Raw genomic sequence first — 18,502 nt, 5'->3', positions numbered from 1 at the left:
GCTTCCCACCCGCAGACACGGCCAATTGTGTCTGAAGGGATGCCCGACCAAGCCGGAGGTAACACGGGGATTCGAACTGGCGATCCCTGTGTCGGTAGGCAACAGAATATACCGCCACGCTACCTGGACGCTCGAGCCTGTGTGTGTTTAGGCCAAGTTTGATCTACTCTCCTCGGCTATTTTCACCTCTTTCCTTTTACTCAGTTTGACCTCTTGTGTTTTCCTGTGTCTTCACGGCTACAGGCACGTGAGTGTTTGTGTGTGAAAAAGTGAGAGGGTGTCAGTGTGTGTGTGTGTGTGTGTTTGAAGTGGAACAGCCGCTGTTCAGCCTTAAAACGCTCAAACTGGTTCAAACCACCAATTGCTCTCACGTTACTTTGTGGCAGCTGTAAGTAATGCAAGGTCATTCTCATTCAAATGCAGACTCACACCAGGAGGAAACACACTCCCTCGCCCTGTTTCTTTTTCCCACCACAGACAGACACACACACACACACACACACACACACACACACACACACACACGACTTGAACAGTGTAATGAGGCAGGCAGACTGACAGTCGGTAGGAAAAAGACAGACGGAGAGACAGAATGAGAGAGACGGTGAGAGCTGGCAGACGCCAGAGACGACAGGTTTGTCCGCAGCAGTAACGACTTCTAATGAGATTCACCCACAGACAGACAGACACACACACACACACACACACATACATACACACACAGACACGCACCCTATCGAATACACACACTGAAAACTTGTCAAACTTACACACACACATTTTCAGAGGGGTTCAAGGAACGGGAAAAGAAAACAAAAGAGAAGTTTGCAAAATGTCAGTTTGGAATCTCAGCCAAGACGTCCGGAAGAGGAAAATGTTCCAGAAATTCCATTGGATGCATGCTGAAGAGAGAAGAGAGTCCGCGAGGCGAGACAATAATCCATTTTCTCACAACAGCAAAGGCAATTGGGCGTTTCGAGCCCACAGTTTAAGCTATGACCACATGGAGGCGCAGTTTGGTTCTCCTCACTTTTCCCTCAAAAGGCTTTTGCTTTTCAGAGGAGGCGCCGCACGGCGGAGTGCCTCGACGCCATCTTGACACCCGCCAGACTTACTCTGTGGCCCACGTGCACCGCCGGTACTCTGGGGGGGGGGGGGGGTATGTGTGTGTGTACGCATGTGTGTGCAAGGTAGACCTGTCGCTGAGCATGGCTGCGGGCGGCCTCCTCCTGTGCCCAGAGCGCCTCCCTGTGGGCGGAGGTGTTCATGCTCTCCCTCAGCGTCCACTCCAGCTCCCTGATCCGCTCCGCTGTCTCCTGCATTGCACCCTGGGAAACCGAGGGAGGGGGCTGAGGGGTCAGAGAGAAAAGGTTGGAGGGAGGACGGATGGAAGTGAGGTTGTACAAACTGGTGGGGGGGGGGTGCTATTTCTGAGCATTTTTTGATTTTAAAAAAAAATAAAAAATACCCTAGACCCAAATCCACTGATAACAAAAACACAGCAATCCACTCAGAGAATGAGTTGTGTTGCTCAAGGGAACAACGGAGCGCAGGAATCTAGCTTATTGCACAGAGAGGGGGGGGGTGAACATCAGCACCGAGAGAAGGAAGGAGCCCCCCCCAAAGACAAGGAAACGACAACGGCAGAAGACAGCGATGAAGATAGAACGGCGCATGTAAGTGTGTCGACCTTGCTGATGTCCACGTGTGCGAGTGTGTGTGTTTTTTTGTGAGTCCATGTGTGCTTGTGTGTATTTGGGTGTGGGTATGTAAGCATGGACAGCATGTGTGTGTGTGTGTGTGTGTGTGTGTGTGTGTGCATGTGGATAGTATAGGTGTATATATGGGTAATGTGTGTGTGTGTGGATAGTATGCATGTGTATGTATGGATAATGTATGTGTGTGTGTGCATGTGGATAGTATACGTGTATATATGGGTAATGTGTGTGTGTGTGTGGATAGTATGCATGTGTATGTATGGATAATGTATGTGTGTGTGTGTGTGTGTGTGTGGATAGTATGCATGTGTATGTATGGATAATATATGTGTGTGTGTGCATGTGGATAGTATACGTGTATATATGGGTAATGTGTGTGTGTGTGTGTGTGTGTGTGTGGATAGTATGCATGTGTATGTATGGATAATGTATGTGTGTGTGTGTGTGTGGCCTCTCTGACACCTACAGCGAGGGTGGAAAGGGATCCTTCTCCACACTGGGTTATGGAGCTGTGAAGGAAAACATTGGACAGAAATAATAAACCCACCCATCCCATCTCTCTCTCTCCCCCTCTCCCCCCCCCACTCCTCCCCAGCTCCCGCGTTCACAAGTTCACACGTTCGCACTTTTGTAGGAGCCGTGCCGAAGTTCAGGAGTCACAAGTTCAGATCCGAGGCCCGTCTTTGAAAATGAAGCGGAGAGGAAAGTTACATCACGCGTCTTCGCTGGAATGACAAAAAGCAAATTTAATTTTCTGAGTGTCTCCTGAGCGCCAGGAACACCACAACGCCGCGCTTTCACCACACACGCAGGCGATGCGATTACCTGCGACAAGCCTGACCAAATGATAGACGTTGAGAAACCCCACATGTCCCCCGGTCGGCCCCGGAGGGCGTTTTCCCAGTCGTTGGTAAAGAGCTGGGTTGTGGTATCTCGGCTGAAGAGTCGTAATGAGCTGGGTTGTGGTATCTCGGCTGAAGAGTCGTAATGAGCTGGGTTGTGGTATCTCGGCTGAAGAGTCGTAAAGAGCTGGGTTGTGTTATCTCGGCTGAAGAGTCGTAAAGAGCTGGGTTGTGTTATCTCGGCTGAAGTGTCGTAAAGAGCTGGGTTGTGTTATCTCGGCTGAGGTGTCACAAAAAGCGGCAAATTCACAAGTGGCTTCAACAACAGCCCCGGGTTTACCCTCGAGTGTGGTGGAAATAGTGCCGAGCCAGCCAAATCACAGCCGGATGCTTGTGGCTCAACACGTTGGCGCAACACAGCTGGAGGTGAGTGACAAACACACACACACACACACACACACACACACACACACACACACACACACACACACACACACACACACACACACACACACACACACAGAGGCAGGCTGTGTGCGTCAGCAGTCGAAAACTGTAATTGGATGTGACAGACGGGCAGAAATTCGATGCACCAGCATCAACAAGCACTGGTATGACCCCGCCCTACAAAGACACACACGTGTGTGTGCATGCATTCGTGCACGCACGCACACATGCACAAAGAAAAAACACACACCTACACACCCTGCTGAGACAGGGGCTACCACTACTGGACCCAAGAGAGTGAAACCCAACCAGAGATGTATGGATGTGTATGGATGTGTGTGTGTGTGTGTGTGTGTGTGTGTGTGTGTGTGTGTGTGTGTGTGTGTGTGTGTGTGTGAGCCTGCAAAAGTGTGAACCCATCTGTGTTTTAGGGGTCAGTATAAAGGGAGACATGCTGGCTTTTGAGAATACAAAGAACACTATGGAGGTCTGCAAAGAAGTACAAGTAGAGAGAGAGCGAGTGTGAGAAAGAGAGGTAGAGACAGAGTGAGAGAGGGGAGGAAAGGAAAGATAATTGCCGCTGCAGGGCCAATCATCACCTCCCTCCCCGAGGAAGGCTCATTATGTCGTCCATGGGCCCTTCTGGTTTGATGGAGGGATTATAATCACTAAAATAAACTAGTGGGGAGTGAGAGAATGCATATTTCCAGCAGCTCCACACCTCCAATAACCCTGTTTTATACACACACACACACACACTTTTTCACACAGCCTGACCAAGTCAGCGACATCTCTGTCTGTCTGTCTGTCTGTCTGTCTGTCTGTCTGTCTGTCTGTCTGTCTGTCTCTCCCAGCTTTAACCTCTTGGTGGGCTGCTTTGTGAGGTCTAGATTGTGATTGTGAGATGTTCGTTACGTGTCTTAATGTGTGTTGTGTGTCATTTTAAGGCCACAGTGAACACTCAGTGAAGTGTGTTGACGCTGTTGGAAGAGAGGGAGCGGGTATTAAAGCTTCATTCCTCAACATTGCAGTTTATTTTAAACTTACCCTGCGCCTCCTATTTACAGATGTAGGTACAGCGAGTGCTGTGTGAAACCCATTCAAAATGAACGAGTCACCGGTGCTGCGGCATCACTGCCAGCTAAAAGACCCCAGTTATGACTTACTGATGTCGTCCTGTGTTGGTAAAGGTCTTCCACCAGCTTATCCTGTCACATCAGTTCCACAGACACAACAAATTCACTTCTTCAACTAAACACGGCGTCCGGGTAGTGTGGCGGTCTATTCCATTGCCTACCAACAGTGATCGCCGGTTCGAATCTCCGTGTTGCCTCCAGCTTGGTTGGGTGTCCCTACAGACACAATTGGCCATGTCTGCGGGTGGGAAGCCGGATGTGGGTATGTGTCCTGGTCGCTGCACTAGCGCCTCCTCTGGTTGGTTGGAGTGCCTGTTCGGGGGGGGGGGACTGGGGGGAATAGCGTGATCCTCCCACGCGCTACGTCCCCCTGGTGAAACTCCTCACTGTCAGGTGAAAAGAAGCAGCTGGTGACTCCACATGTATAGGAGGAGGCACGTGGTAGTCTGCAGCCCTCCCCGGATGGGCAGAGGGGGTGGAGCAGCGACCGGTACAGCTCGGAAGAGTGGGGTAATTGGCCAAGTACAATTGGGGAGAAAAGGGAGGAAAAGGAAAAAAAGAAACTGAACACATCTTGCCCTCGTTTGGCTGCCATGATCAAGATGTAAAGCACCACGTGCCGTATCATTTGTCCTTTGCAGAGGCCTACCAGACTCACCACTGACACAAACAAGTGGAGAAGGTCTACGGCTAGGGTTTATTTTGTCTTGCACATGTCAGCGATGGAAGCAAGTTTCCACGCCAATCATCAGAACCGCAGCTTTGAAGTGACGCTATCTTCTGCAAGCGTCACCAAAAAAAAAAAAAAGTAAGTAAGAAGGGATGGAGCTCAACGTCCCATGTTTCTAAACCGCCTGATGTCCCTCCATGACAGCACGGGGCAGATAACGCGGGGTATAAAAGGCCTGTGTGAAAGGCTCAGTGGGAACGTTTCCGTTGTGTGTTTTCTTTGTTTTGGAAGCGTGGCGTGGCGCGATGTAGATGGTGGAGGGTGAAGATGCTATCTCCTCATCCCACATAAACTCCGCTGGATCAAGAGCAGAGAGAGAGAAGGCCCTGTTTGTTTGTGTTTACCCTCGGAGCGTGCTGTGTCCCTGATGGACCGACAGATAAACGGAAAAAGAGAGCGAGAGAGAGAGGAGAAGGGGAGAGAACAAGAGAGAGACAGAGAGAGAAAGAGACAGCAAGAGGGAGTGAGAGGGAGCGAGAATTTTTTGAAAATTTTTTGAATTTTAAACTACTTCATTTTATAGAGAGAGAGTGAATGAGAGAGACAGAGAGGGAGAGAGACAGAGAGAGCGAGTGAGAGAGTGAGAGAAAGACAGAGCGAGAGAGAGCAAGAGAGAATGAGCGAGCGAGACAGCAAGAGAGTGAGAGACAGAGAGCGAGTGAGAGCGAGAGAGACAGCAAGAGAGAGAGTGAGAGTGAGAGAGTGAGACAGCGAGACAGAGAGAGACAGCAAGAGAGAGAGCAAGAAAGTGAGACAGCAAGAGAGAGCGAGAGAGTGAGAGCGAGACAGCAAGAGAGAGACAGACAGCAAGAGAGTGAGAGAGAGACAGCAAGAGAGAGAGAGAGCGAGTGAGAGAGGCCAAAAATCATCACTGCTGCTGAGCAAACACAAATTTCAGCCATGCGTATGTAGGAAAAGTATTGCTTTTTTTGTCTTTTTAATGGACTTTTTGCAGCACTCTCACAACTGACGTACTCCTCCCTCCTCCTCCTTTACGTCGCTCCACCTCCAGTTCTACCTCCCTCTCAATCTTTTAGGTTATAAACGTAAATAACCTTCCACCCGGGGACTGTTTAGAAGAGGAAATAGTATGTTGGTTGATGCCTGCCAACACGTACAAATAACAAAACAGTCCTCCGAAAACAGAGACTGGTCAGAGAGGAGGTGAAGGTGAGAGAGAGAGAGAGAGAGAGAGAGAGAGAGAGAGAAAGAGAGAGGGGGAGACACTCTGGTTGGCAGAGAGAGGTACTCTACTTCATCTGTCCGGTGGGAATAGCTTGGCACGGCAGTGCTATAAGCATATTAACACCTCAGCATAACTCTGCAGGCACACTGACACCACACACACACACACACACACACACACACACACACACACACACACACACACACACACACACACACACACACACACACACACACCACACACACACAGATATAAACATCTGGACACATGCCCACAGACAGACATACACTACATGCTACGCAAACATGACACACACACACACACACACACACACACACACACACACACACACACACACACACTATAAAACAAACAATCAAAACATATATATGCTACACACCCAAAAACACATGCATACAAACACACATGCAAAACAGCCAACATACGTGTGTGGCAACACAGCACGGCTCACTTGAACACCCATGTCCATCTCAGCTCACGCACATTGGCACACATCACATGAGCTGCAGGTGACACGTGAACGAGACGCCATTTCTAGAAGGTTTGAGAGAGTCCAGCCCCTCTCTACTCCGAACCTGAGCCCTTATGCCCTCCACGCCGGCTGCCGTATGGAGCCCACTTCAGCCGAACTAAATGCCTGTCTCTTCCAATTAGCACCGTCTCCGAGAAGCACACAAGGTGGGACGGAGGGAGGGGGTGATGAAGACATGGAGCATTAAAGCTGAGCGAAGAAGAGAATACGGCCCGCCAGAAAGGAAGGAGGAGAAGACAGGAAGGAGGCAATAAGTAGAAAAAAATGAAGGGAGACAGTGATGCTCGTACAGAGGAGAATGGCAGAGAAGGAGGGAGGTGGTGTACATATGGCGGGTGATGAAGACCTCAAGTAGAGGTCAAGGAGTGTGCATGCGCATGCAACACACACATGCACAAGCACACACACACACACACACACACACACTGATTTGCACGCACAAACCTGTGACAGAGAGTGTGGGTGTCCATCAGCGATGCCGTCTTTCCTAACCTCCCCTGGGACCGTCTGCTTCTGGATGGTAGGAGACTTGATTTGCCTTGAGACAGAATGACAGGAGGAGATGGACAATAAGATGAAGGTTGAGAGGCTGAATAAAGGAACACATGTGAAAAATAGTCCCCAGGGGCTGCTGGAGCCTATCCCAGCAGTGGGATAGGCTCCAGCATCCCCGCGACCCTGACAGCAGGACAGGCGGTTTGGATAACAGATGGATGAATGTGAAAAATACTCATGGTATTGGACCAGCACAGCACTCTACAACTGCATCCACACCTCCAATACCGCCAATTAATGAACACAACTCGGTGTGTAGGAATACAAACCAATTCACACACACTCCGGGATACAACGGCCCATTTCCACCATTTCGTTTGTGAAAGTGATTTAGTTTATTTGCTGAAAAGCCCTACAGTAAAATCTTCTGTCTCACTGCAGAGTTAAGATGAGGCCTGTAGACCTGTAGTAAAATGTTCTGTCTCACTGCAGAGTTAAGACGAGAACTGCAGATCTGCAGTAAAATCTTCGTCTCACTGCAGAGTTAAGACGAGAACTGCAGATCTGCAGTAAAATCTTCTTGTCTCACTGCAGAGTTAAGACAAGAACTGCAGATCTGCAGTAAAATCTTCTTGTCTCACTGCAGAGTTAAGACGAGAACTGCAGATCTGCAGTAAAATCTTCTTGTCTCACTGCAGAGTTAAGACGAGGCCTGCAGACCTGCAGTAAAATCTTCTTGTCTCACTGCAGAGTTAAGACGAGGCCTGCAGACCTGCAGTAAAATCTTCTTGTCTCACTGCAGAGTTAAGACGAGGCCTGCAGACCTGCAGTAAAATCTTCTGTCTCACTGCAGAGTTAAGACGAGAACTGCAGACCTGCAGTAAAATCTTCTTGTCTCACTGCAGAGTTAAGACGAGAACTGCAGATCTGCAGTAAAATCTTCTTGTCTCACTGCAGTTAGGACGAGGCCTGCAGACCTGCAGTAAAATCTTCTGTCTCATTGCAGAGTTAAGACGAGGCCTGCAGACCTGCAGTAAAATCTTCTGTCTCACTGCAGTTAGGATGAGGCCTGTAGACCTGCAGTAAAATCTTCTGTCTCATTGCAGAGTTAAGACGAGGCCTGCAGACCTGCAGTAAAATCTTCTGTCTCACTGCAGTTAGGATGAGGCCTGTAGACCTGCAGTAAAATCTTCCGTCTCACTGCAGAGTTAGGATGAGGCCTGTAGACCTGCAGTAAAATCTTCTGTCTCACCGCAGAGTTAGGATGAGGCCTGCAGACCTGCAGTAAAATCTTCTGTCTCATTGCAGAGTTAAGACGAGGCCTGCAGACCTGCAGTAAAATCTTCTGTCTCATTGCAGAATTAAGACGAGGCCTGCAGACCTGCAGTAAAATCTTCCGTCTCACTGCAGAGTTAGGATGAGGCCTGTAGACCTGCAGTAAAATCTTCTGTCTCACTGCAGAGTTAGGATGAGGCCTGTAGACCTGCAGTAAAATCTTCTGTCTCACTGCAGAGTTAAGACGAGAACTGCAGAGCTGCAGTAAAATCTTCTTGTCTCACCGCAGAGTTAGGATGAGGCCTGCAGACCTGCAGTAAAATCTTCTGTCTCACTGCAGAGTTAAGACGAGAACTGCAGAGCTGCAGTAAAATCTTCTTGTCTCACCGCAGAGTTAGGATGAGGCCTGCAGACCTGCAGTAAAATCTTCTTGTCTCACCGCAGAGTTAGGATGAGGCCTGTAGACCTGCAGTAAAATCTTCTTGTCTCACTGCAGTTAGGATGAGGCCTGCAGACCTGCAGTAAAATCTTCTTGTCTCACTGCAGTTAGGATGAGGTCTGCAGACCTGCAGTAAAATCTTCTGTCTCATTGCAGAGTTAAGACGAGGCCTGCAGACCTGCAGTAAAATCTTCTGTCTCACTGCAGTTAGGATGAGGCCTGTAGACCTGCAGTAAAATCTTCCATCTCACTGCAGAGTTAGGATGAGGCCTGTAGACCTGCAGTAAAATCTTCTGTCTCACCGCAGAGTTAGGATGAGGCCTGCAGACCTGCAGTAAAATCTTCTGTCTCATTGCAGAGTTAAGACGAGGCCTGCAGACCTGCAGTAAAATCTTCTGTCTCATTGCAGAGTTAAGACGAGGCCTGCAGACCTGCAGTAAAATCTTCCGTCTCACTGCAGAGTTAGGATGAGGCCTGTAGACCTGCAGTAAAATCTTCTGTCTCACTGCAGAGTTAGGATGAGGCCTGTAGACCTGCAGTAAAATCTTCTGTCTCACTGCAGAGTTAAGACGAGAACTGCGAGCTGCAGTAAAATCTTCTTGTCTCACCGCAGAGTTAGGATGAGGCCTGCAGACCTGCAGTAAAATCTTCTTGTCTCACCGCAGAGTTAGGATGAGGCCTGTAGACCTGCAGTAAAATCTTCTTCTTGTCTCACTGCAGAGTTAGGATGAGGCCAGTAGACCTGCAGTAAAATCTTCTGTCTCACTGCAGAGTTAGGATGAGGCCTGCAGACCTGCAGTAAAATCTTCTGTCTCATTGCAGAGTTAGGACGAGACCTGCAGACCTGCAGTAAAATCTTCTGTCTCACTGCAGAGTTAGGATGAGGCCTGAAGACCTGCAGTAAAATCTTCTGTCTCACTGCAACGTTAGGATGAGGCCTGTAGACCTGCAGTAAAATCTTCTGTCTCACTGCAGAGTTAGGATGAGGCCTGTAGACCTGCAGTAAAATCTTCTGTCTCACTGCAGAGTTAGGATGAGGCCTGCAGAGCTGCAGTAAAATCTTCTGTCTCACTGCAGCGTTAGGATGAGGCCTGCAGAGCGGCGGTGGTGTCGGTGTTGCTACATGGTGGGGCTGTGTACAGTAATGCAGACATGTCGGCATACTGGGACAAGTCCAGACCTGACCCATGCAGCTGAGACACCGCTGTGTAAATCTCTCAACAACAACACAAACACACACATCCATACACACAGACACACACACACACACACACACAAACCTGCAAGAAGGAAACACAGACAGAGACACACACACACACACATGCAAAGACATAAATGTGGGTGTGTGTGGTTGAATAAATACAGATACAAAATACAAAGATGTGGAAAACCAAAGACACAGACACACACACACAGACACGCGCACACAGTAAATCTGTTGTCAGTGGTGTGTGTTGCTGAGGGGTGATTACAGAGTAACCCATGTGTTAACCAGCTAGGACGGCTTTTTACCTTCCCAGCACGGCTTCCTCTTCGTCACGTAGTTACCCAAACACACACACCCTTCACAACTGTCACACAGACGACGACAGAAACACACTCACACACACACACACACACACACATACATACATACATACATACATACAAACGCACATACACACACACAGAGAAACAGATTAATGAACATCCAGACGCACATACACAGAGACAAACACACACCAAATTTACACCCATACAACACGTGACCAGAGACACACACAGGAACACACGCACAGACACACACCACATGCAAAACACCTCCAAACAAAATGACCTCACAGTCAGAACACACTCTTTGAGGCCCCGTTTAGCACCAACACTGTTTTCTTAAACGCAAATCACAGAAAGCTGACAGTGACAAATTAGTGCGTGAGAGAGCCGTTGGCTGGATGGATGGATGGATGGATGGATGGACGGATGGACGGATGGAAGGATGGATGGATTGCATTTATACAGCGCTTTTCTAGCTGCTCAGACCGAGCAGCCGGTAAACCGCCACACATTATTATTCAACACCTCACACTAGCCCTTTACTCCTGCAACTCTGCACGCTGCCCCCACACACCGGCAAATATTTGCTGTCATAACCCCGAGAATGCTGCGAATGTGAGTACGTGTGTGTGTGTTGTCACACGTGATGTTGGTTGGAAATTTATGTAAGATACGCCTTCAAGCCACATGGATAAATTCAACACACATACTGACATGACAAAACAAAAATAGGGAAAGCTTTCACACCAAACAAACACACACACACACACACACACACACACATATATATATGTATATATATATATATATAGACACACACATACACAAGTGCGGTACTGTATATCGGTGGACGTTGTTGTGTGTGTATGTATGGTGTGTGTGTGCAACTGTGTTTGTACAAGCTGAGAGGCATGTCCGTGGCGTACAAACCGGCCATGGGGGCGTATCGGCTGTCCCCCATGGCCGGTCCGGGTACAGGTGTATAAACTGGCAGACTGCAGGGACGCTGGCGCCTTTGATAGCTGATACGCCCCCATCAGGGCGCGCGTACCAAACGAACGCTTCGGACCACTTGCAGGTTTCAAACAAGCCGTTCTGGCGTGAATTATGATCCCAGGAAGCAGAAAAACGCTGCCCTAGAAAAGGCTGCACGTAGGGGGAAACGTGGAGCTGGAAGAGCTGGTGTAGTAATAAACAGGTAAAGTAAAAAGCATGGAAACTGGATTTCTAGGACAAGTGAGGGTACGGCAGATGAAATTGTTTCTGCAGCCGCTCCACATAAATGCCTCCAGTGGCAGGGCAGCTAATTGCCCTGGACCGCGTTCCTGTCTCTCTTTTCACTTGAAAGATTTCGACGACAGAGCCAAGTCACAACCGGCTAATGGAAACACGCCCGATATCGCACTTTAATTGTTTCGAAGTTGGCCAAGAAACACCCCCGTTAACGCCTGACTGGAAACGCCGCTGGAGACGGAGCATGGTGTGCACGTAAGCGTGGCGTGTGTTGAATGCGTGAGGGATGTCGGGCAGGACGGGAAAACGTGAAAGAACACGGTGGTATATTAGCCAGTTGGACTACGTGTGCCCAGCTGACGAGTCATTGAAACCAGGAAATGTATGGCGAACATAGTACTTTCACTATGATGGGTCTTGGGCAGGTTGAGAGAGAAAGAGAGAAAAGACAGAGAGAAAGAGACATGGAAGAGAGATGGGAGAGAGGGGGGAGAGAAAGAGCAAGATGGAAGGGGGGGGGGAAAGACCAAGATGGAAGAGAGAGAGAGGGGAGAGAGCACGATGGGAGAGAGAGGGGGGAGAGGGAGAATGAGCAAGATGGAAGAGAGATGGAAGAGAGAGAGAGCGATGGAAGAGAGATGGAAGAGAGAGAGAGAAGAGAGAGAAAGCAAGATGGAAGAGAGATGGCAGAGACAGAGACAGCGATGGAAGAGAGAGAGAAAGAAAGCAAGATGGAAGAGAGATGGGAGAGAGAGAGCGATGGAAGATAGAGAGAGAAAAAGAGAGAGAAAGAGCAAGATGGGAGAGAAAGAGCAAGATGGGAGAGAGAGAGACGGAAGAGTTTAGATCACAGAGGGTAAGGGAAAGGGGGGGCCTTTCAGCTCTTGAACGTATAAGTAAAAAGTCATATTTCACATTTCCTCTGGATTCGTCCATCTGGAGCGACGTACACACACGCCGTCCAACACAAGCAGCTCCGCTTTGTTTCTGGCCGTCAACAAGCACAACTCCACTTTTTTTCCCCCTTTCCCAATCATGTACTTTTCCTTTTCCCTCTCTCCTTCCTCTATAGCTGTCTCTCTCTCCTCTTTATCCCTCTGTCTCTGTTTGACTTGCTCTCACCCCCGTCCCCTTTCTCCCCCCCCCCCATCCCCTAAATATTTACTTTCTTCCATCCATCCTGGCTCTTCCTCGACGCTGCAGACATCTTCTCATAGTCTCCTTCATAATATTTTACTCCCGCTCTCTCCCTCTCTGCACTGCATGCTGTGAGGGTGGGTGTGTGAGTGGCGTAGAGTTTTGATTTGTTTATGGTCTTTTTTTCCGGATTTTCCCCCATGCTCCTCACCTGCCCCATGCTCCTCATCTGCCCCATGCTCCTCATCTGCCCCATGCTCCTCATCTGTCTGATCAGCTAAGCTTTCTTAATCAGGAACAAAAGAAAAGAAATTCTGTTTACCCCAGCCCACAGCAGTGCAACACAAAAGACAACAACACATATCCAAAAACTACTACTACTTTCAGCTGCTCCTGTTAGGGGTCGCCACAGTGGATCATCTGTTTCCATTTCCAAAAACCTCCAAAAACACCACCACCAAAAACATACAAAAACAGAGAGAAGCAAAGGAAAAACAGCCAACAACACAGTCCACCCAGTACAACACAGTCCACCCAGTAGAACACAGTCCACCCAGTAGAACACAGTCCACCCAGTACAACACAGTCCACCCAGTAGAACACAGTCCAAGAACTCCACTGTCCAGAGAACGAACGCCCGCCAGGGTGACTGTCGAAACTGCCGGTCTGCATGGGCTTAATACCTTTTACTGAGTGTTGTCCAAGTGTTCAGTGGTTTTGTTGGGTGGTTTTGGGGAAGAATGGCCTCCTCTGAGACACTGGCTCCGTTCATCCGTCATGGGATCCGGATAGTCCCGCCGGAGCCCAGTGTGACGTGTAGGGGAGCAAGTTGGACATGGCAATCTACTGTTTGCTTCCAGGTTGAACGAGGCTGTGGTGGTGTTTTTGAAGGAGGAGCGTCATGTCAGTGATGACTGAGGGTGGTGTAGTTGTCAGGGATATCTAGGGTGCCAGTTCCCCATTGTCAGTTACCTCCACAAGGATCACAGTGTCAGGTGTTCTGCTGTTTATCTCCAACGAGCTGTTGGAAAAGGAGCTGTGGAGGTTTGGCAAATTTGCCTATGTTTCACACCTGTCAGTCTCGGCTGTAAAGACCCAACGCTGAAACATGTTCAGTCCCTCAGGAGACAGGTGTTTATGTTGTTGGACTCTAACACGGCGTTTGGAGGTTTCCTTTAGTTAAACATGGTAACGGCTCGTGCATGGTGTGTGCTAGTTCAGGGCAGTTTAAACGTTTTGAGCATGGCGATGTCGGCCATAAGCACGTCACATGTCCGCATAGACAGCAAGCAGAGGCAGACGCCAAAGATGCTAACATCCCAACCCCGATAATGTCTCTGAGGGGGGAGAGAGGAGAACAGAGTCAGTCGGGGGAACAGCATGCTCCACAGGTTGTAGATGAGGAAATAGCCTCTAAGCTTATGGCCTCGGAGCCGGGGGCAGAGCTTGCAGAAACTCACAGCTGAACAGGCAGCTGCATCCAGCAGCTCGGCAGGGACTGAGGATGTGGTCAGTGGTGAGGGACAGCGTGAGAAGGGCGGAGGTAGGCCTACGGGAGGGAATACTGAGAGTATAGAGGAGATTCCCGGTAGCCAGATAACAGTTGAGGCTGAGGATATGGATTACAATTCGGAGCCTTATAGTTTGTCAGTTGGTGAAACATCATACCGCAGCACAGATTTGGGTTTATTTGGATGAAACTTGGGGAGTCGGTAAAAGTAAAAGATTATCCCAGCCACTGAGGACGCACAAGCCAGTGCATTCTTAGTGCTGGTCCCAAGCCCGGATAAATGGGGAGGGTTGCGCCAGGATGGGCATCTGGCGTAAAACTGAAATACCTACTCAACGAACGAATATCCAACTAGTCGGCTATTCGGGTCCGGCCTTCGTGTCCAGATGAACTGATTCAACTTCCTGCGATCGCCCCCCCCCCTCCTTTTAATAAACAGTGAAAGCGGAATGACATTTCTCTGCTTTCCAGCAGGCTGGGACAGTAACTCAGTCTTGTGCAAGACATGGCCTAAAAACAGCGATAGCATCTAAATGAAACAGACTTCATATTTTCTATTGCAGAGCAGGCAGCGGAGGGGGACGGGGGTGGGGTGGGGTGTTGTTGGGGGCGGGTTATTGAGTTATGAAGGTATAGCGTGAGGCGGTGGGGTCAACACTGGGAGTCTGAAGTCTTATCGGAGGTGGCTGTCTGGACAGAGTGCTGAGGGATCCCAACAGAACACATCTGTTTATTACTGATAGACGCTTTATGGCTTTTAGACATTCCTTATCATAAAACAAATAATGTTTTGCACAGTTGTGTGTGCTTGTGTGTGTGTGTGTGAGAGCTGTTTCATGCACTGTATTGACTATGTATTTAGAGATCTGTGCTGTGAAAGTGAGTCAAGCCTCCTTGCAAGGCCAGGTGTAATCTACCTACTGCTATAAAAGGAGCATGACAGTTCCTCTGACCTTGATAGGTCATTTAAACTGTGTGGAACATCTGTAAATACAAACTGTCATCTACAGCGTTTACAAATACTGTACTTGTACACAGATGTACTTAACACACAAATATAAACACCAGTGAACCTGCCTGTCCAGCTGACAGACTTATTTGCAAGTGTGTGTGTGTCTGTGTGTGTGTGTGACTCACGCATTATGTATGGCAGGATGTTTTATCAAATTCAGATTCAAACAGCTTTATTGGCATGACAAAACACTGTACATATTGCCAATGTACATTTAACATTTATTAATTTTAAGACATAAGTCACTAAAATTAGATACTAATCTACTATTACTACTAATTTTGGCTGCTCCCGTTAGGGGGCGCCACAGCAGATCATCCGTTTCCATCTCTTCCTGTCCTCTGCATCTTCCTCTGTCACACCACCCACCTGCATGTCCTCCCTCACCACATCCATAAACCTCCTCTTTGGCCTTCCTCTTTTCCTCTTCCCTGGCAGCTCCATATTCAGCATCCTTCCCCCAATATACCCAGCATCTCTCCACCACACATGTCCAAACCATCTCAATCTTGCCTCTCTTGCTTAGTTTCCAAACCGTCCAACCTGAGCTGTCCCTCTAATATACTCGTTCCTAATCCTGTCCTTCTTCGTCACTCCCAGTGAAAATCTTAGCATCTTCAACTCTGCCACCTCCAGCTCCGCCTCCTGTCTTTTCATCAGTACCACTGTCTCCAAACCATATAACATAGCTGGTCTCACAACCATCTTGTAAACCTTCCCTTTAACTCTTGCTGGTACCCTTCTGTCGCAAATCACTCCTGACACTCTTCTCCACCCACTCCACCCTGCCTGCACTCTCTTCTTCATCTCTCTTCTGCACTCCCCGTTACTTTGGACAGTTGACCCCAAGTATTTAAACTCAAATGCCTTTGTCACCTCCACTCCTTGCATCCTGACCATCCACTGTCCTCTCTCTCATTCACGCATATGTATTCCGTCTTGCTCCTACTGACTTTCATTCCTCTTCTCTCCAGTGCATACCTCCACCTCTCCAGGCTCTCCTCAACCTGCACCCTACTCTCGCTACAGATCACAATGTCATCATAGTCCACAGAGACTCCTGCCTGATCTCGTCCGTCAACCTGTCCATCACCATTGCAAACAAGGAAGGGCTCAGAGCCGACCCTCGATGTAATCCCACCTCCACCTTGAACCCATCTGTCATTCCAACTGCACACCTCACCATTGTCACACTGCCCTCATACATATCCTGCACCACTCCTACATACTTCTCTGCAACTCCCGACTTCCTCATACAATACCACACCTCCTCTCTCGGCACCCTGTCGTATGCTTTCTCTAAATCCACAAAGACACTAATACTTATTTTTTAAACACTAGTTGCTATTCTGTCGCTAGTGCTATTATAAAGTCACTAGGTGCTAAAAATTAGATACTAGTTGTATTAAAATATATGTTATATGTATATTTTCTTTCCAGGAAAATACCAAGCTGCTTATCAATTGAATCTTATGAGGCGTCACGTATTAGATATCAACATTTCACTATTCAAACAGCAGCAGCTGTTAATCCAGTTATACTAGTCGTTATACATTAGTCCTAGTAACTAGTCACCAATGACTAGCTGCTATTTTCATTTTCTCTTGTCACCATTACATTGTTACTAGTTGCTATTCGGGATTGACGATGTTTTTAATGAGATCTAGTGTCTACTCTAAATAAAGATAAAAATATGTTTACTTTTAACACTAGTGAATTATGACTAGTCACAACCAGATGTTAATATCAACATGTCAGATTTGATGAGTCAAAATGAAAAACCTGATAGTGTCAACCTGAATAACATCAAGTCACTCTTGAAAACTACGAAGCTTTTTTCAAAAGTAACAGTACCACTTCACGGTATGACTACGTACCTTATCAAGGATTTATAAATAGGTTATTAATTAGCTTTTAATTAGGTTGTAAACACTTTATAAATCATTTATAGTAGTAGATTGAGAGCCATTGTTGTTCGTCCGTCGCAGCGACGAGGACCATCTAGTCATCCTGTAGGGGCTGAATTCTGTGGGTGCGAAGATGGCTGGTTAGTCCAATCTGCGCCTTGAAAGAGCCACTAAACTGGAGTCAAATTCCTTGCATGTGTAAACATACTTGGCCAATAAAGACGATTCTGATAAACAATTATAAACAAGTTATAACACAATTCTCATACATCGATGTGGGCTCACTATTTGGCAAGATCAAGTTACTGCTGCACTTTTTATCTATCTATTGTTACATCTCAGATCTTGCTAACTGCTTAGTTTACTGCTAACCAATGAGATCTGATGCTTAACAGAACAGATAGACGTGGGCTAACTATTTGGAAAGCAACAGGTCACCATTACTCTTTTTTATCTAATGTATTATAACAGCTTATTAATGATTTATTAAGTGTTTACAACCTAATTAATAAACTAATTATAAACCCGTTATGAGGGCAATCTTATCGTAAAATGGTAAAAATGGTAGCAAAACAACTAGTAATGGTGGTACATTCACTAGCTATTACTAGAATAGCAACTAGTATTAATAAATAGTTACTAGTGACAAATATATAATTACTGGTAGAATTGTCTTTAAGATGAGTAAAAATATATTTGTAGACCTAGGAATTTTTTTAGCAACTAGTAACTTCACAATAGCAACAAGTGACAGCAGGAATAGCGACTAAAAGTTACAAAAAATAAATATTAGTGTTTAATTTTTTGTGACTAGTGTCTTATCAACTCAACCCAGCCACTGAGGATGCACAAGCCAGTGCATTCTTAGTGCCGGTCCCAAGCCCGGATAATTGGTGAGGATTAAGTCAGGAAGGGCATGCAGCATAAAACCTTTGCCAAATCAAATATGTGGATTATAAATCAATTTCCATACTGGATCGGTCGAGGGCCGATTTACCAATGACTGCCACTGGTACTGTTGGCCAGCAGGGTGCCGGTGGAAACTATGCTATTGTTGGGAGAAGGAGAGGGGAAAGGCATGTCCAGAGGCAGCGGGAGAGAAGGAAGGGTAGGAGTGTGGAAGTGAGAGTCGGAACTTTGAATGTTGGCACTGTGACTGGTAAAGGTAGAGAGCTGGCTGATATGATGGAGAAGGAAGGTAGATATACTGTTATACTGTGTGTGCAAGAGACCAGGTGGAAGGGGAGTAAAGCCAGGAGCATCGGAGGTGGGTTCAAACTCTTCTACCATCGTGCGAATGGGAGGAGGAATTGGGTAGGGTTAATTCTGAAGGATTATATCAGACAGAG

At 47.6% G+C, this 18,502-nt stretch overlaps 1 protein-coding gene across 1 annotated transcript in view; it reads right to left on the bottom strand.

Annotated features, from left to right (window-relative positions):
* Positions 1–18,502, bottom strand: part of LOC130108174 (ELKS/Rab6-interacting/CAST family member 1-like) — a 280,684-nt gene that overhangs the window by 85,351 nt on the left and 176,831 nt on the right. The window contains exons 13-15 of the mRNA XM_056275029.1: positions 7,053–7,150; positions 2,544–2,554; positions 1,197–1,328 (exon numbers count right to left, since the gene is read on the bottom strand). Of these exons, the coding sequence (XP_056131004.1) occupies positions 1,197–1,328; positions 2,544–2,554; positions 7,053–7,150 (241 nt within the window). The remainder of the gene's footprint in view (positions 1–1,196; positions 1,329–2,543; positions 2,555–7,052; positions 7,151–18,502) is intronic.

Source organism: Lampris incognitus, chromosome 2 (assembly GCF_029633865.1).
Source record: "Lampris incognitus isolate fLamInc1 chromosome 2, fLamInc1.hap2, whole genome shotgun sequence".
Taxonomy (NCBI): domain Eukaryota; kingdom Metazoa; phylum Chordata; class Actinopteri; order Lampriformes; family Lampridae; genus Lampris; species Lampris incognitus.
Note: the sequence above shows the minus strand (reverse complement) of the source record. Positions and strands in the feature narration are given on the sequence as shown.